The 24,041-nt window shown below is 52.9% G+C and overlaps 2 protein-coding genes and 1 long non-coding RNA gene across 3 annotated transcripts; 2 read left to right on the top strand and 1 right to left on the bottom strand.

The window, feature by feature from the left end:
- The first annotated feature begins 3,219 nt into the window (after positions 1-3,219).
- Positions 3,220-3,840, top strand: LOC141022563 (uncharacterized). The gene has a single exon (XM_073498824.1). The coding sequence runs from the start codon at positions 3,220-3,222 to the stop codon at positions 3,838-3,840; it is 621 nt and encodes a 206-aa protein (XP_073354925.1).
- Positions 3,841-8,651: 4,811 nt separating this feature from the next.
- LOC109738752 (L-type lectin-domain containing receptor kinase IX.1) lies at positions 8,652-22,875 on the bottom strand. Its single transcript, XM_020297854.4, has 4 exons — positions 22,625-22,875; positions 11,341-11,518; positions 9,711-10,387; positions 8,652-9,282 (listed from the first exon to the last, which is right to left on the bottom strand). Exons 1-4 carry the CDS (start codon positions 22,873-22,875, stop codon positions 8,652-8,654), a joined length of 1,737 nt encoding a protein of 578 aa, XP_020153443.3.
- LOC120964331 (uncharacterized) lies at positions 20,484-21,594 on the top strand. The gene is made up of 3 exons (XR_012183602.1): positions 20,484-20,642; positions 20,735-21,362; positions 21,447-21,594. It is a non-coding gene; the product is annotated as an uncharacterized lncRNA (long non-coding RNA).
- Positions 22,876-24,041: the final 1,166 nt, after the last annotated feature.

Here is a 24,041-nt window from a genome sequence, read left to right as displayed (position 1 = left end):
AAAGTGTTCAAAATGGAGACATAGATATTTGTAAAGTACATACAGACCTGAATGTAGCAGATCCGTTGACTAAACCTCTCCCTAGAGCAAAACATGATCAACACCAGAACTCTATGGGTGTTCGATTCATCACAATGTAACTAGATTATTGACTCTAGTGCAAGTGGGAGACTGTTGGAAATATGCCCTAGAGGCAATAATAAAATGGTTATTATTATATTTCCTTGTTCATGATAATTGTCTATTATTCATGCTATAATTGTGTTATCCGGAAATCGTAATACATGTGTGAATACATAGACCACAACATGTCCCTAGTGAGCCTCTAGTTGACTAGCTCGTTGATCAACAGATAGTCATGGTTTCCTGACTATGGACATTGGATGTCATTGATAACGGGATCACATCATTAGGAGAATGATGTGATGGACAAGACCCAATCCTAAGCATAGCACAAAGATCGTGTAGTTCGTTTGCTAGAGCTTTTCCAATGTCAAGTATCATTTCCTTAGACCATGAGATCGTGTAACTCCCGGATTCCGTAGGAGTGCTTTGGGTGTACCAAACGTCACAACGTAACTGGGTGACTATAAAGGTACACTACAGGTATCTCTGAAAGTGTCTGTTGGGTTGACACGGATCGAGACTGGAATTTGTCACTCCGTATGACGGAGAGGTATCTCTGGGCCCACTCGGTAATGCATCATCATAATGAGCTCAAAGTGACCAAGTGGTTGGTCACGGGATCATGCATTACGGTGCGAGTAAAGTGACTTGCCGGTAACGAGATTGAACAAGGTATTGGGATACCGACGATCGAATCTAGGGCAAGTAACGTACCGATTGACAAAGGGAATTGTATATGGGATTGATTGAATCCTCGACATCGTGGTTCATCCGATGAGATCATCGAGGAACATGTGGGAGCCAACATGGGTATCCAGATCCCGCTGTTGGTTATTGACCGGAGAGTCGTCTCGGTCATGTCTGCATGTCTCCCGAACCCGTAGGGTCTACACACTTAAGGTTCGGTGATGCTAGGGTTGTAGAGATATTAGTATGCGGTAACACGAAAGTTGTTCGGAGTCCCGGATGAGATCCCGGACGTCACGAGGAGTTCCGGAATGGTCCGGAGGTGAAGAATCATATATAGGAAGTCCAGTTTCGGCCACCGGGAAAGTTTCGGGGGTTACCGGTATTGTACCGGGACCACCGGAAGGGTCCCGGGGGTCCACCGGGTGGGGCCACCTATCCCGGAGGGTCCCATGGGCTGAAGTGGGAGGGGAACTAGCCCCTGGTGGGCTGGTGCGCCCCCCTTGGGCCTCCCCCTGCGCCTAGGGTTGGAAACCCTAGGGGTGGGGGCGCCCCCCACTTGGCTTGGGGGGGAAGCCACCCCCTTTGGCCGCCGCCCCCTTGGAGATTGGATCTCCCACGGGCCGGCGCCCCCCAGGGCCCCTACATAGAGTGGGGGGAGGGAGGGCAGCCGCACCACAGCCCCTGGCGCCTCCCTCTCCCTCCCGTGACACCTCTCCCTCTCGCTGTGCTTGGCGAAGCCCTGCCGAGATCCCCGCTACTTCCACCACCACAGCGTCGTGCTGCTGGATCTCCATCAACCTCTCCTTCCCCCTTGCTGGATCAATAAGGAGGAGACGTCTTCCCCAACCGTACGTGTGTTGAATGCGGAGGTGCCGTCTGTTCGGCGCTCGGTCATCGGTGATTTGGATCACGACGAGTACGACTCCATCAACCCCGTTCACTTGAACGCTTCCGCTCGCGATCTACAAGGGTATGTAGATGCACTCCTTCCTTCTCGTTGCTAGTAAACTCCATAGATGGATCTTGGTGATGCGTAGAAAATTTTAAATTTTTGCAACGATCCCCAACACCCGCCGTGGCCTCGCCCGGTCCTCCTCGGCCGCCCAATCGGCCCAACGAGGCCGGCCCGACGACGGGAGGAGGGAGGAAGGCGGCGAGCCGGGGAGGGGGGAGCAGGGCGGGAGCGGGGGACCGGCGAGGGAGGGCGGCGAGGAGGGGCCGCCGAGGGAGGAGCTCCCGGCGACGAGGGCAGGTGCCGTCGGGGGTGGTAGCGGGAGCCCCCGAGCCATCTGTGTTCCTCCTCCTTCCAATGGAGTAGGATTAGGATGAGCGGCCACATGAACTCATCGTTTGTTCATCAGGGGCTGCTCAGCCTTCTTCGTTTTGGCGGTGCGACTATCAGGAGACGATGTGGGGGCGACCATGTTGTGGAACCCTTCCCGGAGCCGCTAACACATGGTGGCAGCGCGTACATCCGCGGTTCCGCCAGCACCTATGATCGGCTCTCCACTCCGCTGCGTGCAGCATCTCTTAGCCATCGACAACACTCTGTGACGGGCACCGCCATCGCGTCGATGAGCCCGTGAGCTTTACGCGATCAACGGCCATGTGCCCATGCCTACAGGGTGGCCCATGCCGACGGAACCTGCCATCGTCAACGTACCATGTGGGCGCCGTGTCTGGAGATCTCCTCATTGTTCTCAACGATCATCATCTATGACCGTGACCGTGCAGCGAATCCAAAGAACGAGAAACCTCCCGACGATGTGGGCCTGTTGGCGTTGGCTTCGGCTGTTGCTACCGTTGGCCTCGGCAAGGGCACGCACCTGGATGAATTGTCCGTGGGATCGGCCTTGCTTTACACTGCTCATCCGGCGGCTCCGTCTGTTGTCTCAGGCGACGTATTTAAGGAAGAGGCTAGCAAAGGCAGCGAAGGATAGGTAGTTCGACTACAGGCAGGCCAGAGACCAGCTCGTGAGTGTTGGAACATATGTACATGTACGTAGGTCTGGGTCTTGTATGCAGTACCTGTAGTGTCTGTATCCCTCCGTATGTACGTGTATCTTAGGAGACAAGATACCGGTCGCACCCCTTGTACCTATATATATGTGCCTAGTGCACGATCAATCAATTATCCATGCACCAAATCATTCTCTACATGGTATCTATCACAAGTCGATCCTCCCGCTTCCGCTAACCCTAGCCGCCGCCTCGGGCCGCCGCCGCCGCGATCTCCCGCCGCCGCCCCACGCCGCCGCCACCGCCCCTCCTCCCTGCGCGCCTTCTCCTCCCCGCGCGCCCTCCCCTCCACGCCGTGCCGCCCTCCCGCCGTGCCGCCCGTCCTCCACTGCCGCGCCGCCTCTCCCCAAGCCGCGCCGCCTCCATCCCCACGACCTCGCAGCCATGTCGTCCAACGCCTCCACCTACTCCAACCCCTTCGCCGTCGAAGCTGCTGAGATCCACGACATCAACGTCCATGCACGCGTCCCCGTGGTCCTCGACGCCTCCAACTCCACGTACTTCGCGTGGAAGACGTACTTCTCGCTGCTATTCCGCGAGAACAACCTCGTGGATCATGTGGATGGCACCGTGGACTCCCGCGCCATGGTGGACGATGTCGAGTGGACCGCGATCGACGCCACGATCATCCGGTGGTTCTTCAGCACCATCTCCAAGGACTTGTTCCACACGGTCGTGAGCGCCGGCGATGATGCCCGTGCCATGTGGGTCAAGCTGAACGGCCTCTTCACCGACAACAAGCTTCAGCGCCGCGTTTTTTTGCAGCAGGAATTTTTTGACTGTCACCAGGATGAACAGTCCATTGATGACTACTGCCGCCGCCTAAAGACGTTGGCGGATGAACTCTGTGACATTGGAGCCAAGGTGGATGACGACCTCCTCCTCAGCACGCTCACCGCCGGCCTCAACGAGGACTTCAGCAACGCCACCAGCAACCTCACCTTGATGCCGGAGCCCTCCTTCCCCAAGTTTGTGGCGTACCTGGGGTTGGAGAGCGCCGGATGAAGGGGGTCAAGAACCGTGTGCAGCATCACGCCCTCGCCGCTGGCACCCCACGTGGTGCCCCTCCACAGGCCGCCACACCCGCGTCGCGCAGCAGCCGCCGCCCCCCACGCCTCCGGGGTATTTTCCCCTCCCGCCCGCGCCTCCCGCCCCTCCCGCTGCCCCCCAGCAACCGGGCGGCGGACGCCGCGGCAACCCCCGCGAGGGCGGCCGCAAGCAGCAACAGGCGCCGGGGGGGCCCTCGTCAGCAGCAGCAGCAGGTGACTCCCCCATGGACGTACGACACCAACCCGTGGACCGGCGTCGTCCACGCGTACTCTATGCCGGTTCCTCGGGTTCCTGCTCTGGGCATCCTTGGGCCTCGCCCGGCGGGCCACCAGGCTCTCTTCGCCGCGCAGAACGCCCCCAGCCTGCGCCCGCCTACGGGTCCACGTCGGCCTTCGGTGCAGCTCCCGCGCCGGCATACAGAGGGTTTTACCCTCCTCAGGTATCGCCGCTGTGGGACCCGGCCCTGCACTCCGCCCCGTCACCGAGCTCCTATGGTGGCGGTGGTGACTGGTACATGGACTCGGGCGCCACCGCTCACATGACTGCTCATCCCGCTAACCTCACGTCTGCCACTCCCGTTCATACTCCCACCCGTATCACCGTTGGTAACGGTTCCTCCCTACCCATTACAGATGTCGGTCATATGTCTTTTCCGTCTACTTCTACTCCTGTCCATATGTCTAATGTTCTTGTGTCTCCTGACTTAGTTACTAATCTTGTTTCTGTTCGTCGCCTTGCTCGTGAGAACCCTATCACTGTTGAATTTGACGATATCGGTTTTTCTGTGAAGGACGCCCGTACACGGATGGTACTCCACCGATGTGACAGCCCGGACGAGATTTACCCAGTGCACCCCTCCGGCGCCACCACCACCTGTCGTCCCGTCGCCTTCGCCGCCAGTGACGATCTTTGGCATGCCCGTCTTGGTCATCCCAACCCCACCGTTATGCGTCAGATTCTTCATAGTTTTTCTTTCTCATGTAATAAGGTCGACGATCATACTTGTGAGGCTTGCCGTCTTCGCAAGCACGTTCGTCTTCCCTTTAGCGAGTCTACAAACATTTCCACCTTTCCGTTTCAGTTATTGCATAGTGATGTTTGGACGTCCCCGGTTGCTAGCAACACGGGCTATTTATACTATCTGGTGATATTGGATGATTTTTCTCATTATGTGTGGACATTCCCTCTCCGTCGCAAGTCCGACGCTCTTGCCACACTCACAGCCTTTTATTCATATGTCACCACACAATTCGGTCGTCCTATTCTCGCCTTGCAAACTGACAGCGGCAAGGAGTTTGACAACGTCGCCGTCCGCAATTTACTTGCGTCCCACGGCACCATCTTTCGCCTCACATGCCCCTACACGTCTCAGCAGAATGGCCGCGCCGAGCGCGTCCTTCGCACTCTTAATGACTGTGTCCGCACGTTGCTCTTCCACTCCTACGTGCCTCCTCGGTTCTGGCCGGACGCGCTCGCGACCGCCAGCCTCCTCATTAACATTCGCCCCTGTCGTTCCCGCTGGAACTACACTCCTCACCAGCTCCTCTTCGGTGCGGTTCCATCTTATGATGGTCTTCGCATCTTCGAGTGTCTCTGTTATCCTAGCACCGCGTCCACTGCTCCTCACAAACTCGCACCCCGGTCGCTTCCTTGCATTTTTCTTGGTTATCCTCCCAACACCAAAGGTTACCGGTGCTATGATCCAGTGTCCCGCCGCGTTTTCACTTTGCGGCATGTGTACTTTGATGAGCTGGTGTTCCCGTTTCAGCAGGTACCGTCACCTTCGGCGTCTTCAGCGGCACAGTTCGCCACTGCCGCCACCTCTGGCGGACCGCCCAGCCGCGCCCCGGAGTCGGCCCTGCCCGCGCTCCCCACGCCGGCGGCCCCCGCTGCGGCCCCTGCCGTGGCCCCAGTCGCCGCGGCCACTGCAGCTGCCCCCTCGGCCGCCCCCGCCGCGGTCCCCCCGGCGGCCCCCGCCGCGGCCCCTGTTGCGGCCCCCGCGGCCCCCGTCGCTGTGGCTGCACCCCTCACCGGAGTGGTCACTCGGGCTCGGACCGGGACACTTTGTCCCAGCACGCTCTACCCGTCGGACGAGTATGCTTGTGCTGCATCCACCTCGGCGCCGTCTCCACCTCCGCTCGCGCAGCCCTTCGGGATCCGAACTGGCTAGCTGCGATGCATGAGGAGTTTGACGCCCTACAGAGCAACCGTACGTGGCAGCTTGTTCCGCGGCCTCCCCGTGCCAATGTCATCACTGGCAAGTGGGTCCTCCGCCACAAGACTCGCCCCGATGGTTCTCTCGAGCGCTACAAGGCGTGTTGGGTGGTGCGCGGCTTCCGCCAACGTGCCGGCGTGGACTTCACCGACACCTTCGCCCCAGTTGTCAAACCGGGCACGATTTGAGCCGTCCTCCAGCTTGCTGTTTCTCGCGCCTGGCTGGTTCACCAGCTCGATGTGTCTAATGCTTTCTTGCATGGTCATCTTGACGAGCAGGTGTTCTGTCAACAGCCTACTAGTTTCGTCGACACCGACTATCCGGACCATGTGTGCATGCTCTCTCGTTCTCTCTACGGGTTGAAGCAGGCGCCTCGGGCCTGGTACCAGCGGATCGCGGCCTTCCCTCGGCAGCAGGGGTTCCGGTCCACACGGTCCAATGCCTCACTGTTTGTCTATCACCAGGGCCCCGCCACCGCGTACCTCCTCCTGTACGTTGACGACTTCATCCTGACTGCCTCCTCGCCAGCGCTACTTCAGCAGATCACAGCTCGCCTCGGCACCGAGTTCGCCCTCAAGGACTTGGGGGCTCTCCACTACTTCCTCGGCATTGAGGTAGTGCGCCGGGCTACTGGCTTCTTCCTGCACCAGCAGAAGTACGCCTACGAGCTTCTGGAGCGAGCGGGCATGCTTAACTGCAAGGCTGCTCCTACGCCTGTCGACACGAAGGCTAAGGTGTCCGCCGTCGAGGGTTCTCCGGCGTCTGACGCTCCGTTCTACCGCTCCATCGTCGGTGTGCTTCAGTACCTCACACTGACGCGTCCGGACATTCAGTACGCTGTCCAGCAGGTGTGCCTTCATATGCATGCTCCTCGTGACACCCATTGGGCTCTCGTGAAACGTATACTTCGGTACATACGTGGCACCACAGCCATGGGTCTCACTCTGACCGCATCACCTGACACCAGCCTTGTCGCCTACTCCGACGCCGACTGGGCTGGGTGTCCCGACACTCGCCGCTCCACCTCCGGCTACTGCGTCTACCTCGGGCCCTCTCGGATTTCGTGGTCGTCTAAACGACAACCCACGGTCTCACGATCGAGCGCAGAGGCTGAGTACCGGGCAGTGGCCAACGCCGTCGCGGAGTGCTCTTGGCTACGACAGCTACTTCGGGAGTTTCTATGCAAGGTCACCAAGGCGACACTTGTCTACTGTGACAACGTCTCCGCGGTTTACCTTGCTGCCAACCCTGTCCATCACCGACGGACGAAGCATATTGAGCTCGACATTCACTTCGTCCGGGAGCACGTCGCCCTTGGTCGTGTTCGTGTTCTACATGTGCCCACCGATCAGCAGTTCGCCGATGTCATGACGAAGGGACTACCCACCTCGACATTCGAGGGCTTTCAGTCCAGTCTCTGCGTCACCGGCAACGCTTTGACTGCGGGGGGGGGGGGGGGGGGGGGGGGGGGCTGTTGAACATGTGTACATGTACGTAGGTCTGGGTCTTGTATGCAGTACCTGTAGTGTCTGTCTCCCTCTGTATGTACGTGTATCTTAGGAGACAAGATACCGGTCGCACCCCTTGTACCTATATATATGTGCCTAGTGCACGATCAATCAATTATCGATGCACCAAATCATTCTCTACAGTGAGGGGCTCAATTCCGGGGGAGAGACCACCAGCTCGTGAGGCCGGATCGATCGCGAGGGACGGGGAGAAACGAATCTAAATTTTGCACTTAGGGGTGGCAGAGGTGGGTAATTCTTTGCAACTTTGAGGGTAGTTTAGATGACGGTGAGCGGGCGGGCAGAAGCAATAGATGCTTTAATATATAAATAATAAAATATAAATATAAAAATGGATTATGGGGATTAGGGATTATGGATTAGGGATTAGGGATTAGGGATAGGGATTAGGGAATAAGGGATTAGGGATTAGGGATTAGGAGAATATAAGTAGTTCAAACTTTGTTAAAGGTTGTGACTTGTGAGGCCGGGAATATATATAAACCTCCCTTTCATCAGAAAAATAAAACTCAAACTTCGATGGAGTTTGGTTCAGTCCAAGCATACATACATACACATATTTTTTTCGTAGCACATACATACAAACTTACAAAGTGGTTGGTACTTGAAAGTTTAGACGATCCTAAAGCGTCCTAAAGGCCCAGATGGGGATGCAGTCTCGAGCTGAATGAATCGAGTCGGCCTCCACACGCTGTCGCTGGCCAATGATGAACTAAAAGAATCATCAACTGGCGGCAAGCGGTAGTTGTAATGGATAAGATTTCATGGAGAAGCAAGAAAGTGAGGAGGAAGAGAAAGAAGTGGTGCATATAGGGACATCAAGCCCAGAGCAAGAAACTGAGGAGGTAGAGGAAGAGTTTCTTTTGCAAATAAGGATCATCCGGCAATATACATGGGGTTTGTGCTGTAGATGCTCAATGGCGGCAACATTTTATTTCTGTATATACTTGTCTCTTCCTGCTCATGGGCCATATAGTACTAAGATTCTATAATAACTGGAGAATTTAACTAGTGTTCCCAGATCACCGGCCACTGATGCTGCTCAGCACAGAAGTCCCGGAACTCAAAGGATTAGTCGGTGGCCCGTAGGTCGCCACCGGCATTCTTGCCGGGAGGCTCGGCAATGGTGTTTCAAACCGCAACACATTCATCGCTTGCCTGATGGATGGCCGCATGCCACGGTCAGGGTGCGCGCACCAGAGCCCCGCGACCATAACATGCTCAATCTCTCCGCCGTCGAACATCCCTCTAAGCCGCTCATCGGCAGCGTCAATAATTGATCCTCTGCCGTACAAGTCCCACACCCACTGCACCAGGTGGACAACGTCACCGTCTTCCTGGATTAGAGTTGGTCGCTGCCCAGAGGCGACCTCGAGGAGGACAACTCCGAAGCTGTACACATCCGACTCGACGCTCGCCCTGCCGGCTAGTAGGCTCTCCGGATCAATGTACCCCATCGTGCCAGCTATGCCGGTCGTGTGCGATCTCCGGCCGTCGTTGATGAGCCTTGCGAGCCCAAAGTCACCGAGTTTGGCGGTGAAGGACGCGTCCAACATGATGTTGCTTGGCTTGATGTCCCTGTGCATGACCCGCTGTTTTGTGTCTTGATGCAGGTATAGAAGCGCCGAACCTACACCGAGCACTATCTCATACCTGAAAAATGTTAAAAGTATCACAGAGAAGTGAGGAATTGCATATAATTAAATTGTTGCAAAATTTGTTCAATGGTTAATTAACTAGCAACATACTTCCTCCATTTCTCTATGTAAGGTGTATTATTTTCCACACGGTGATCAAGACACATAATTATAAAGATGTTAGGACGAAATTACCCTTGGCAAATTCGTTGGTCAATGAAAAGTAAATCAGTTAGTCCAGGAAATTACGAGATGCATGTAATCGAGGAAAGATAGTTTTCTTCTTTTTCTACAAGGAAAGATACAGCCAAACGAGATAAAGATACTTTTCTTTTTTCTGGAGGGCTAAATATGAGATTACGAGGAAATAGAAGAAATGCACCTTACATTGTAGATTCTTATCAAAAAACCAATACATCTTATATAAAGAAATGAAGTGAGTACCTAACAGGCCATGCCAGCACACAGTCAGATGTGTACAAATGAGTATCGAGGCTGCCATTGTGCATCAGCTCGTAGACAAGGAGGAGCTCGTCACCGCCATGGCACCAACCGATAAGTTGCACAAGATTGTGGTGCCTAAGACGACTAATGATCCGCACCTCAGAGACGAACTCCTTCCAGCCCTGTCGAGAAGTCTCAGAGACCCTCTTGACAGCCACTTCGTAGTTTATGTTGCTCATAAAACCTTGGTACACAGACCCAAAGCCTCCTCTCCCGAGCGCTCTATCATCAGAGAAATTGTCGGTCGCGGATGCAAGCTCGTTGTAAGAAAATCGTCGGGGGCCCTCAACTCCTTGGTCAAGTTCGTCGTCGACAAGTTCACCACGAAAGAATGTTGTCCCTAGTTTCAACGCTAGTTTGGTTTTCTTCATGGTATTGCGTCTTCGGCAACGGGGTAAGAGGAAGGAAGCCGCTATGGAGAGAGAAAGTAGGAACACGACGGAAACAACAGACACCAACACCGCTACTAGCTTTCTTCTATGCTTCGACCGAGACGCATGTGCTGCATGGAAAATATGGAGCAAATGATGAAAGGCATACATGCGGAAAATGTTATAGAGTTTCTTGTAAGCTCCATAATAAAACCCCAAAAAGAAACATAGTAACAATTTAGGTATTTACAGTGCACCAAAAGACCTGAGTAGTATTCTACATACCGTACGAAACATGTTGAATTTCAAAGTTTCAACTTTATAAGTGGTTACCCATTTGGAGAAACAAAACAGAGAAATTTCTATGCACAGATCTCAATGCAAAAGAATGGACATTCTAGCCTGCTAGAGAGTGTACATGCATGGGAGCTCAATCACAACTTTCTCGATGTGCATATCAGCATATGGATAAATTAATACAAGACTAGCCAACATAAAACAAATAGAAAAGAGAATACTGAATAAATGCGGGGATACAAAATGAGAACCCTGTATAAATGCATCGATAGAAAATGTGATAGGGCTTTGGCTAGTAGTTTAGGTTCAAGGTTTTTTCGGCACAAGGGCAACATTCAAATGGATGGCGGTGCTTCATCTTCGGGCTGGTCTACGGGGCTTTGATCCCTGAGTTCGTCCATTGGAACAAAGTCAACGGAGCTCCGGCGTATTTTCTTGTCATCTCCTTGTGGTGGTGATGTTAGGATCTCTCGTTGTACGTGCACGAGGCCGAGATTTGATGTCAAGACATTCAGATCAATTCAAAGGTTAAATCGTAACAACTGCGGCTTCGGGACGCTAGTCCTTAGGGATCCATGAAGACTTTTCATCTGTTGTCGACAAGGTCAAGCCGGCTCGGGTAGGAAAGCGACGCATCGAGGAGTCGTTCTGTCAATATTAGTGGTCATTTGATGGTGTTGAGTCATTCATATACTTTTTATTATGTTTGAGGTGCTTTTGACTCACTCTGACAAAATATAGGACATTTTTTTCATGTATAATTGTTAAAAACGTCTTACATTTTGTTACAGAGACAGTACCTTTTAAGAAGTTTTAGAACATATCTGGATCTTTTTCCACACATAAAATGTGGTAGGGTGAAGGAACCTTTGGAGTAAGTTGATTGATTTTCAACATCTCACGATGAAGAAACTCAGTCCCCATCCAACGCCCGCCGACGCGTTGATCCCGCTGCAGCCGCCACGGAGGGACATCCAGGTGCGAGATGACACACCGTAGTTGCCCCCGGAGAGCTCCCTCCTGGCCTCGGGGACGCTGCGGCTGCACGACGGCGGGAGACCGACAACGACGGTGGAGGTGCACTACCAGAAAAACTTCGTTTGCCGACGGCCAAATCTATGCCGACGGCACCCGTTGGCATAAATGCAGCTATGCCGACGGCCAAGGGCAGGCCGTAGGCGTAGAAAAGCCGTCGGCATAAATCCATATATGCCGACGGGGCCGTCGGCATATATGAGGCCGTCAGGACCGCTCGAGGTATGCCTACGGGGCCCGTCGGCATAGGAGCGGCCGTCGGCATAGCCCTTGCCGTCAGCGCTGACCGTTTGACGACGTCAAGCCTACGCCGACGGATGGTAACGGCGGCCGTCGGCATACCCGTGCCAGCCCTATGCCGACGGCTGTGCCGTCGGCATAGACCTGGCCCATACCCCTCTGCCACGGCATCGATCCGTGTGCTATGCCACGTCATCGATCCGTGGGACTGCACCTCCGTGTGTGCACAGATATGCCGACGGCCTAGCCGTCGGCATACATTTATTTAGTTTTATTTTAAATTTCGCTTTATACTACCTATGGCAAATATATGCCTACGGTATAGCCGTCGGCATAGGCCCATCTGCCACGTCATCGATCCGTGTGCCGTGCCACGTCATCGATCCGTGGGACTGCACCTCCGTGTGTGCACCGGGTACTATTTTTTTATTTTTACTTTATTTTCTCATTTTTACTTTATTTTAGTTTTTGTTTTTGCATAAGATAATTATGCCTTATCTAAAAAAACATACCCTGATTGTATATCGATTGCCCCCCATTACGAACGTCGCTATCGCCATGTCACGGAGGGGGGAAACGGTCGACACGGAGGGAATTCTAGTTGGTGGGGGATTCGGGGTGTAGCTATGTCACTGAAACATCGCACGGGTCCCGATGCATATGTGAAAGTGTTCAGGCATGCGTAGACGCCCGTCTTGAGGCTCCGCGGTGTGCCCCCCTGCACGCAAAGCAGTGCCGCCGTCACTTGGATGGGGGCACACCCCAGAGACGCGTGCCGCCTCTTGGGACATGCCACCACAGCACCCCGCATGTATGAGGGCCCGGTGCGACGCTCGGGTGGCATTGCTACCCCCCAGGGCCCCCGTCCCGCCTAACCCTGTAGCGTTTGACCACGGGATCTAGCCCTTTGACTTTGCACGGACGGGCTTTGAGCAGTGGACCTATCCACCCGGTTGTGGTAGGTCAGCCCATAGGAACACTTTGGAGCAACATCCGGGCCAGACCCACGGCAAGATCCCCTCCGTGTAGACCCGACGCGCCCGTTTCCCCCCTCTAGGTGCCGGCGGCGGCGCCGTCCGTGAGGGGGGCACACCCCGGAGACGCGTGCCACCTCTTGGGACATGCCACCACACCACCCCGCATGTATGAGGGCCCGGTGCGACGCTCGGGTGGCATTGCTACCCCCAAGGGCCCCCGTCCCGCCTAACCCTGTAGCGTTTGACCACGGGATCTAGCCCTTTGACTTTGCACGGACGGGCTTTGAGCAGTGGACCTATCCACCCGGTTGTGGTAGGTCAGCCCATAGGAACACGTTGGAGCAACATCCGTGCCAGACCCACGGCAAGATCCCCTCCGTGTAGACCCGACGCGCCCATTTCCCCCCTCCAGGTGCCGGCGGCGGCGCCGTCCGTGAGGGGGGGCACACCCCGGAGATGCGTGCCGCCTCTTGGGACATGCCACCACACCACCCCGCATGTATGAGGGCCCGGTGCAACGCTCGGGTGGCATTGCTACCCCCAGGGCCCCCGTCCCGCCTAACCCTGTAGCGTTTGACCACGGGATCTAGCCCTTTGACTTTGCACGGACGGGCTTTGAGCAGTGGACCTATCCACCCGGTTGTTGTAGGTCAGCCCATAGGAACACTTTGGAGCAACATCCGGGCCAGAACCACGGCAAGATCCCCTCCGTATAGACCCGACGCGCCCGTTTCCCCCCTCTAGGTGCCGGGTACCGGGTCCCATACAGACGGTAAACTAAGAATCTAAAAATGTAATAATTGAATTGATTAAAAACTCTGGTATTCATCATTGAAAATGTACAATTGCTGTGAACCTTTTAGTGCTCGGGCACCGGGCCGGCTGCCCGGGCACGCCCGGTGCCCGAGCACTGAAAAGTTCACAGCAACTGTCCATTTTCTTCATATAAGTCTAATGAATACCGGAGCTTATGACGTATGGATTAGTGAACTATTTAAACAGGTCAAATTGCTTTTCCCTCGGCGAAGTGGGACTATTTTTTCAAAAAAAAAAGTAGTTGCAATCTATGCCGACGGCCTGGCCGTCGGCATAGGGCCACCTTATCCTACGATATAAATAAATAACAAATAAAAAATAAAACAAAATTTATTTGTTTAGATAAGGCACATTTATGTTGTGAAAAAACAAAAAAAATAAAACAAAATTTAAATAAAATAAAAAAATAGAGATATGCCAACGACAAGGCCGTCGGCATAGCTGTGCACACGGCCACAGATCGATGACATGGCAAAGGGCCAGGCCTATGCCGACGGTTTGGCCGTCGGCATAGGATTGCCTTATCCACTGCGGTTCGCCCCCGCACCACCCATTCCCCATCTCCCTCACCGACCCAACTGCCGCCGCCGCCCTATCCCGACCCTCGCCGCTGCCCCATCCCCTTCCCCAACTCCGGCGCCGCCCCGTCCCCGCCCCCATCCCATCCCCTCCCCTTCCCCAACTCCGGCGCCGCCCCGCCCCCGCCCCGCACCGCCCCCACTGCCCGCGCCTCCCCCATCCCCTTCCCCAACTCCGGCGCCGCCCCGCCCCCGCCCCCATCCCATCCCCTCCCTTCCCCAACTCCGGCGCCGCCCCGCACCACCCCCACTGCCTGCGCCGCCCCCATCCCCTCCCCCACCACCGCCGCACCGCCCTCACTGCCCGCGCCGCCCCAAGACGGCCGTCGACACCGCCGGGCCGGCCCGTCCCCGTCCTCGGCCGCCCCGTCCCCGGCGGGCCCATCCCCGACTGCACCGGTGGCCGACGCCACTGCCCCGCCTGTCGCCGCCCTTCTCCGCCCCGACCTCGTCGCCGCCCCGCCCTACCCTTGCTTCGCCGGTGAGCCCCCTGCTGCTGCTTTGCTGCTACCGCTGCCGCTTGCTGCTTGCTGCCGCCGCTGCCGCGCTGATGCTTGCTGCTGCCGCTGGTTGCTGCTGCCGCTGCTTGCTACTTGCTGCTGCTACGTTAGGTTAGTTAGTTTAGGGTTTAGATGGATAGATTAGTTAGATATATAAATAGTTAGATAGATGGATTATAAGATATAAAAATTTTGTTGATAGGTTAGTTGAGAAAAAAAAATTGTTGTTGATATATAGATGGATAGATGAGTGGATACTACATCATGATATATAGATGGATAGACGATGATGATGAATATGTGATGAATAGATGATGAGCCCCTATAGTTTTTTTTGCCTACATGATGCAAAAATAAATGAATGCATGTTTAAATGTTTTAAATATGCTCTATGAGTTGTGATGTTGTAATTATTTGTCGCGATGGAATTTGCAGGCTTTGTGGTGTTGCATTCATCGGAGTGACCGTTGTCCGACGCGTTGGTCCCCCTGAGCATCCCTCTGCTCTTTGACTACTTCCTCTACAGCCGAGGGTGAGCTACAAGTCCATCTCCTCCATTTTTTCATGCCAGTAGATTTCATTTTCAAGTCAAGTGGCGTAACTTAGGCGTCTCCCGTCCGAAAGGGTTGCATCGATAAATATGCATTCAATTGCATATTTATCACCGCAGCTCTTTCGGATTGTCCAGCGTTTTCCACGGACAGCCCGAGGATGTGTAGATTGGGTATGTTCTCCATGTTCTACCCCGTTCCGAGACAGGATTTCGGCGGCGCCTCCCCATTGTTCTCCGGAGCACATTCTCTCGGCTATTTGCCTAGACGTGTATCTGGAGAACAGCGGGGAGGTGCTGCCGAAATGTTGTCTCGGAACGGGGTAGAATGGAGAACGTACTCAATCTACACATCCTTGGGTGGGATTAGGACCCATCTTTACCTATTAGAGATGTAGGTGGATTAAACGCGGTAGAAACTGAAAATTTGATGTGATTAATTTAAATGAATCCTTAATTATGTTGTGTGGCTTGCAAAAAAGCAGAGGATGGCAGATAATCAGTGGATGTACAGTGGTTTTATCCGTCGGAATCGAGTAACATCAGAGTGGATCGCGAAAACCGATGTCTATTTGAAGGAGATATTCCGTCGTCCAATGAGAATTATCCCACCATGCCCCTGTGCGAGATGTGCCAGACGTCACCGTAGAAATCAGACGGACATGAGTGAGCACCTTCGCACGCACGGATATATGCCAAACTTTGACATGCCGCCGATAAACATAGCCGAGCAGGACCGTGGTAGAGAGGAGGTGATGCGACAACGCATCGATGGATATGAGGACGACGGGGTCAGGGACATGCTAGATGATGTCATTGTTGCAGAAACGGGAAATGCGACACCTTCAGAGAATGAACCGGAGGAGCCGGAGGCAACCGCAAAGGCCTTCTTGGAGGTCTTGGCCTCGTCGAAGAAACCACTTTATGCGGGGGCGAAAATATCTCAGCTGGATGCCATCTCGCAACTGATTGCAGTCAAGGCTGAGTACGGCTGTAGCCAGAAATGCTTCGAAGCATTCTTGGGAGTGTGGGCTAACAGCCTCCCTGAGGGTCATGAACTGCCGAAAAGCATGTACGATACAAAGAAAATCATGAAGGCACTCTCTATGGATTATGAGAAAATAGATGTTTGCCCGAAGAATTGCCTTTTGTTTAGGCACGAGTATGCCGATGACAAGTACTGTAGGCAGTGCGGTTCGTCTCGGTACATTGAGGTGGTCGGTGAGGATGGTGAGAAAAAGCAGCTAACCATCCCCATTAAGGTTCTTCGGTATCTTGATTTTATAAAAAGATTGCAGCGCCTTTTCATCACGAAGGAGTCTGCCAAAATGATGAAGTGGCACAAGGAAGGTATAAGGTACAATCCAAAAAAAATCGTACATCCATCGGAAGGGGAAGCATGGAAGTCGTTCGATGAAGAATACCCCGAGGAAGCAGCCGAGGCTGGGAATGTCAGAATAGCCATATCAGGTGATGGGTTGAATCCATATGGTATGTCGTCCAATCCATACAGCTGCTGGCCCGTGTTTGTAATTCCGCTCAATCTTCCTCCCGGTGCCCTAATGCAACGCAAGACCATGTTCTTGTCGCTCATCATTCCGGGTCCTGATTATCCCGGGAAGCAATTGGGTGTGTTTATGCAGCCGCTGGTGGATACTTTGCACCATTCTTGGTACTTTCCGACGTTGACATACGACCGGGATCTGCAGAGAAATTTCTTGATGAAAGTTTGGTTGCACTATTGCATGCATGACTTTCCCGGCTATGCTCTATTCTGCGGATGGTGTACAAGTGGGAAGATGCCATGCCCAGTGTGCATGCAGGCTCTGCGAATGATTTGGCTGAGTAAGGGTGGCAAGTATGTAGCCTTTGACCTGCATCGACAGTTCCTCCCTCCAGACCATCCAGACAGGGAAGACAAGAAGAACTTCACGAAAGGCCGGGTTGTTCATGAAGTAACCGAGATTCCAACATTTTCGGGGGCAGATGTTCTTGCTCAGCTAAAAGCTCTCCAGCCTAAAGTCAAAGGCAAAGCCAAAGCCAAAGCCAAAGGCTTCGAGGGATATGGTGAGACGCACAACTGGACTCACATTACCCCCTTCTCACAGCTTCCCTATTTCAAGGACCTCAAACTTCCTTACAATATCGATGTGATGCACACCGAAAAGAATGTGGCAGAGTCCCTTTTCCACACGATCCTCAATATTCCTGATAAGACGAAGGATAACGTTAAAGCTAGAGCCGATCAACAGAGAATTTGTGATAGACCACGTCTGAACATGAAGCCTCCCACAGGCGGTCGAAAAAACTGGTTCAAGCCAGATGCTGACTTTGTCCTTAAACCGCCAGAAAAAAAGGAAGTACTTATCTGGCTGAAACACATTTTGAAGTTCACCGATGGTTATGCATCGAATATAAGTAAGGGAGTCAATCTTTCAACGGGCAAAGTGACCGGCCTGAAGAGTCATGACTACCATGTATGGATTGAGCGGATAATGCCGGTGATGGTTCGAGGCTATGTCCCCGAGCATGTCTGGCGAGTGCTTGCCGAGCTAAGCCATTTCTTCCGCACGCTCTGTGCTAAAGAAGTAAGTAAAGACGTGATTGAAAAATTGCATAAGAAGGCACCAGAGTTGATAGTCAAGCTAGAGAAGATCTTTCCGCCAGGCTTCTTTACACCGATGACACATCTCATTCTGCACCTCGCGAAAGAGGTATTGTTGGGGGGGCCTGTGCAGAATCGCTGGCAGTACGGCCCTGAGAAACAGAACAAGCATCTCCGACCGAAATGTGGAAACAAAGCTAAGATTGAAGCTTCCATAGCTCAGGCAGTTATCCTAGAGGAGGTGTCAGACCTCAGGACATCATACTATCCAGACCACGTTCCCCATCTGCATAACAAGGTGCCTCGATACAATATAGAAGAGCCGAATTATCAACCCAAGCTCTATCTATTCAACGCGCAAAGTGGGAGGGCTGGGGCCTCGAAACCTTATAACATGCCATGACAAGAGTGGGAGGACCTCATGTTCTATATCTTGCACAACATCAGGGAAGTTGAGGAAGTGTGGATGAGGTAATACCACTACACCATTCCTTTATGTCTTCCACATCATCATGTTTTATGTTCACTTAGTCCCGGTTTAACACCGGTTTTCTTTTTTTTTAGTGATTTCGTTCAAGAGGAATGGACGGGAATGAATCCTCCTACTGAGGCGGAGGCACTTACTCTTCTCCGTCATGGAAACCCTGGACGTAAAAAATTTGTTGCTTGGTTCATGGAGAAAGTAATTGTCCACACTCCCCTATTAAATACCTAGTTCAACATTTATTAGTTAACTAATGCACGCAACAATTTCAATTATACTTGTAGGGAAAAGATCCGAACATATCTATGGATGATGAATTGAGATGGGTTTCCATGGGTTTTGACCCTGCCGTCATGACATGTAAAAAGTATGATGTGAATGGGTATCGCTTCCATACAGAGGATCACCAGAACAGCCGGCCTGATCCCAAAACTGTAAATACCGGAGTGTACACCCCCGGTCAAAATTCAGTAGACTACTACGGAAGGGTACAAAATATATACGAGATTAAATTCCACCAGGGGCGCGAGACCCTAAGTCTGCCTGTGTTCAAATGTCGATGGTTCGATCCGCGGGAGGGGGTAAAACATACGCCTTCCATTGGTTTGGTCGAAGTTAAACCATCAACCGTCTATGCCGGAGCCGATCTCTTCATTGCGGCTACCCAAGCTACACAAGTATATTATCTGCCTTACCCATGCCAGAAAGAGTACCTAAAGGGTTGGGAAGTTGTGTTCAAGGTGTCGCCACATGGTAAGCTACCGAACCCGAATGAAGACGATTACTACAACATTAACCCCATGACATACGAGGGAGTGTTCTATCAAGAGCAACCTGATGATGATGATGTGGTTAGAAACGATGACGCTAGACCATTGGGTGATGATGATGTGGATCCAAACGACGACGAAGCACGGAATGATGGTGAGACCATTGTCAATGAAAATGACATACTTATGCTAGAAAAGTTAAACTTAGACGCTGACGACGAGGAAGAGCCTCCACCTCCGTCAGACAACGAAGATGATATGATTGATAGTGATGATGAGACGGACCGAGAAAGAGGTTACAACAGTGATGATTCATATGGTTTCTAGCAGATGTACGTGTCAAGTCTTTTTTTCTATAGTTTAGGAATATGCCTTTTATGCCTTTTTATTAATGTGTTTATTTTCATGCCTTTTCCTTCATTTCATTAATTTACTAATTGCTTATTCTCTTTTCAATGCAGGTTCGTGGAACATGGGCAAGGGGAAGGCCGACGGCGTGGGTTTCCTACGCAAGGTCGTTGGCCTGCCTAGTCGGAGTGGTCGAGCACGTAATCCTCCCCCCCGGCTACTTGACGATGACTCCTCACAGGGAGGTCGAGGGAGAGGTGCCCCTAGAGGAGGAGGGGCGGGGGGAGATCCCCTAGAGGGCGAGGTGGGGGGAGAGCCACTATAGGGGGTCGCGGCCAGAAAGAGCGCACCCTCACCGACTTAGGGGTGTTGTCTTCGAGGCCATCCTCTAGTGAGGTACCCTCCTCTAGTGAGGTACCCTCCTCTGGTGAGGAGGAGGAGGAGGAGGAGGAGGACGAGGCAGGCGAGGAGGAGGAGGTTCGGGATGGGGCCGAGGAGGAGGTGGAGGAGGAGGACGAGGAGGAGGATGAGGAGGAGGTTGGGGAGGGGAAGGCAGGCGAGGAGGAGGGTGGTGGCGGGGATGATGGTGCTGGCGGGGAGGGGGTTGACAACAAGGGGTGGCTGTGTGGTAACGCAAAGCTACCAAAGCAGGTTCCTGCTACTGAGGAGCAGAAGTGGCTCATTGAGCCCACGGGGAAAGAGTAAGTGCCACTTTATAATAATTTCATTATTTTGCTTGTCACATGCTCATTCCGGTTGTTATTTATTTTGCTTGTCACATGCTAATAGTTCATTCTTTTGCAGCAACTGGATATATTCTAAAGGGGTCCGTATTCCCAACGGCCTCATCACCGTCCTGCTGAAGTTACACTGGCCGGGGTTGTACTGTCCGGATCCAGTCAGGCACCCGGACCATCGGGTCTTGGCCACGAGCTGGGAGCACTGGGAAGCGGCCCTCCACGCGGAGCATGGGACCCATGCCAAGGCCGTGATCACCACTTTCTGGGTGAGTTCTCTTCAGAAGCACAAGTCCATTCTAGTTTCATGAATGATTTAACTCATGGCTTCTTCCATTCTTGTTTCGTGCATGATTGTAGAAATTCTATCGAGTTCTCCCGGAGCACAGGGGCAGAGCGGACCCGATCGTGCTACGCCAATGCAAGAAGAAGGCCCGCCAGATGCAGTACGAGGTGCGCTATGTGGCCATCTCGACATACTACCACGACTATCTTGGTGTGAAGATGACCAAGGAAGAAGCGCGGAGGATGGGCATTACCTTGGAGAGGGACGAGTTCTTGGCGGTAAGTATAAAAGATTTTTCATTATGCTTTCATTACCTTGTGGTACATTTCACCGTTTCGTGTTGACATGCCATTATGCTTTTATTATGTAGGTGTGTCCAAATTGGTGTTATGGAAAAGACGAGTCCTGGGCGGCATTGGTGGATCTTTGGTGTGATGAGGCTGGAGCCTGGGCGGCTATGAGAGTCAAAAACAAGGCTAACCGAGGGAAGGAGGGAGTACATGCTCAGGGAAACCGAAACCACTATCTCCACAAGGCAGTTAATGTATGACTAGCTAACCCCATTAAACATTCTTCTTCTTCTATTTACCATCACTTTCTTATGTATGACTAACCTCTGTTTGGTGGTGCAGGAGGAGAAACTGAAGCGGCCGCTCTCACACATGCAGGCGTGGGAGATCGCCCATACGCGGAAGGACCCCAAGCCTGGCGAGCCCAAGTACTACGGCAAGAAGACCGCGGGGAGGAAGAAGGCCTACTCCGAAGGGTATCTGGCGTTACATCCTGACACACCTGACCCCATTGCGGCGGATCTGGACGAAAGGGTGGTGGTGGGCATGGGGCCGAAGGAGCACGGTCGGGAGGCGGTTCTCGATGCTGTGATCACTCCGTCTATCTCCTACACACAGCTCCGTCGGATCGACCCGACCCTGAGCCAGCGCACGAGCACGCGCATGAGCAGTGCACCGTCACTGTCCCTCTTTCAGGAGCAGCAAACTGTAAGGATTTTCCCTTTTATCTTCATTGTTCCCTTTATTTTCCGCATTTAGTAGTTTTATGAGTCTCATCATGTCATACTGTAGGCCTACATGGAGTACACACGCCAGGAGACCATGGCGTGGCACGACCGCCTTCATGCATACCATCAACAGAGGGATCGCGAGATGCAGCACGCTTTTCAGGAAATGGCGGCCGGCAGGTGTCCTCAATGGCCATCAGCAGAGGGTCCTCCAGCACGACCACTGCTGCTGACCTTTGAGGAGTTTGTGGCACAGAACGCTGGCCCCTCGCTGGTTAGTTCATCCCCAATCAATTCACCCAAAGCATGTCATGCCTTTCAACACAGTCTTATATCCCGTTAATATATCTTTTCAACATCCAGGGAACAGGTGCATCTACCGTTGGCGGTGGTCTTCGCAACACTCCCGAGACACGGAGCCCGACCACTCCGATCCACGGAGACGGAGGCGGAGGCGGTCTTGGCGGTAGCGCTGCCGCTAGCAGTGACGACCTGGGCTTCGGCGGTCTTGGCGGTGACGACCTCCGCGGTGCTCGACGTCCTGGCGCTTAAGCCTTTCTCGATGCTATGATACTTGCTTGTTCTCGATGCTATGATCCTTGTATGATTGTGATGATACTTATCTTATTGTTGTTTGTGAGATTCTTATATGCTTTGTGGTGATGATACTTATATGTGTGATGCTTTGCGATGCTTCTTAGCGATGCCAATTTGTTGTGTGATGCTGTGTATATGCTGTTTGTTATATATGCTGTTTGTTATATATTCAAATGAATTGAGCTGAAAAGAAACAGAAAAAAGAAAAAAAACTGGACAGAATCTATGCCGACGGCCTGGCCGTCGGCATAGACCTGCCCCAGGAGCGCCCAGTATCTGACACGTGGCGTGTCTATGCCGACGGCCTAGCCGTCGGCATAATTTCAAACTAAGCCGACGGCTGGGCTGTCGGCATAGACACGCCCATGCTGAACGGCGTCTCGCCACGTGGCGAGAAGCCATTGGGCAGCACTTGACGGCGGCCGCCGTTAGGCGATGACGTTGCCGACGGCCAAGGCCGTCGGCATAGATGTACGGCCACCGTCGGCATAGGGTCTATGCCGACGGTCATCCTGGCTACGCCGACGGATATGTTGCCGACGGCCCCGCCGATGGGGGCCGTCGGCATAGGCCTGACCCGACGGCTAGTCATGGCTATGCCGACGGCCCTGGCCGTCGGCATAGAATGCGATTCCGGTAGGGGTGGTGGAGTTGAAGGCTATCACGCGGTACGTTGTGCCGTTCTTTCCTATGTATGGGAGCATCGGCGTGGATATGCTGGCGTCACAGAACAGCGGGATGGGACAGCCGGCGGAGAAGCCAAAAGGGTAGGGGACGGCGGTGCTGCCGCACCGCCGGCTGCACTGGCTACCGCTGCCGGAAGCTGCGGCGGCCGAGTAGCTGGTTTCATGGGGAAGCAAGAAAATGAGGAAGAGGAAGAAGAAGAAGTGGTGCATATTGGATCTCTCGGTGCTAGAATGAGATGAGCACGGCAATGATGAAGTCAGTTTTCTATGCGAGTCTTGTAAGCTTGTAGCCACAAATTTACACCGATTTTTCCAGCTAGAAGTAGAAGGCGATCTTTCAGTTGATGAATAGTCGCCCTGTGTCCTTCTCAGAAATTTTAGACTAGGCTGGCAGAGTCAAGGTGACTTGGAGTTGGACTTCAGCAAGTTTGATAGACCGAAGAGCCGGCGGCGCCCACTGCCCGGCATCTTCTCCGGCAGACGGCAGCGGTGCCTTGAACAAACGCAACACATGGACGGGCAGTCGGGCAGCCTCCGGGTGCACATGATGGCCGGCAATGCCAATGCAGCAGCAGAACCGTCCCATGGACGCAAGTTGTGCGTCCAAAGATTCAGGGCATGCCAGAGATGAAATGACTCAGAGCTGCATATATATCTCGAATTCTCAGTCAAGCAAACCCGACGAAGAAGACTCATGAATACACAAAAGGAGACCTCCCTCCCATACGAAGGTAACACAGAACGAGAACTCAAGCTTAAATCATACCCTGCTCACACAGAATGGATCTTTCATTTTCATCCAAATCGAATGAGAAAGCAACCGGGTCATCATCGTCAATTGGTGCAGAACTGAAGATGCATGCATTCTTTTGATTTCTGAAGTAGCTCAAATTTTCTCAGAGGCTCGGAGCTTGGTTCAATCCAAGCATACATTAAACGTACAAAGTGATTTTGTTAGTACTTGGAAATTTTGAAACGATCCTAAAGGCCTAGATTGGCGCTGCAGTTGTCTCATCTGCTCGACTTTATCTCGAGCCGACCTCCATGCTGCCGCTGGGCACTGCAGAATCAAAAGAATCATCAACCGGCGGCAACCGGTGGTTATGGTGGATAAGGTTTCATGAGGAAGCAAGAAACAGACGAGGAAGAGGAAGAAGTGGTACATGGGTACATCAAGCCAGGTGCAAGAAAACTGAGGAGGAAGAGGAAGAGTTTCTTTGCAAACAAAGATGACCCGGCAATATATATACTCCCTTCGTTTTTATTTACTCTCCATATTAGATTTGACTGGAGTCAAAATTCATGGAGTCAAACTTCATGAAGTTTGAGCAAGTTTATAAAAAAATATAAACATTTACAATAATAAATCAATATGA

This window comes from Aegilops tauschii, chromosome 5, assembly GCF_002575655.3.
Source record: "Aegilops tauschii subsp. strangulata cultivar AL8/78 chromosome 5, Aet v6.0, whole genome shotgun sequence".
NCBI classification, from domain to species: domain Eukaryota; kingdom Viridiplantae; phylum Streptophyta; class Magnoliopsida; order Poales; family Poaceae; genus Aegilops; species Aegilops tauschii.
Note: the sequence above shows the minus strand (reverse complement) of the source record. Positions and strands in the feature narration are given on the sequence as shown.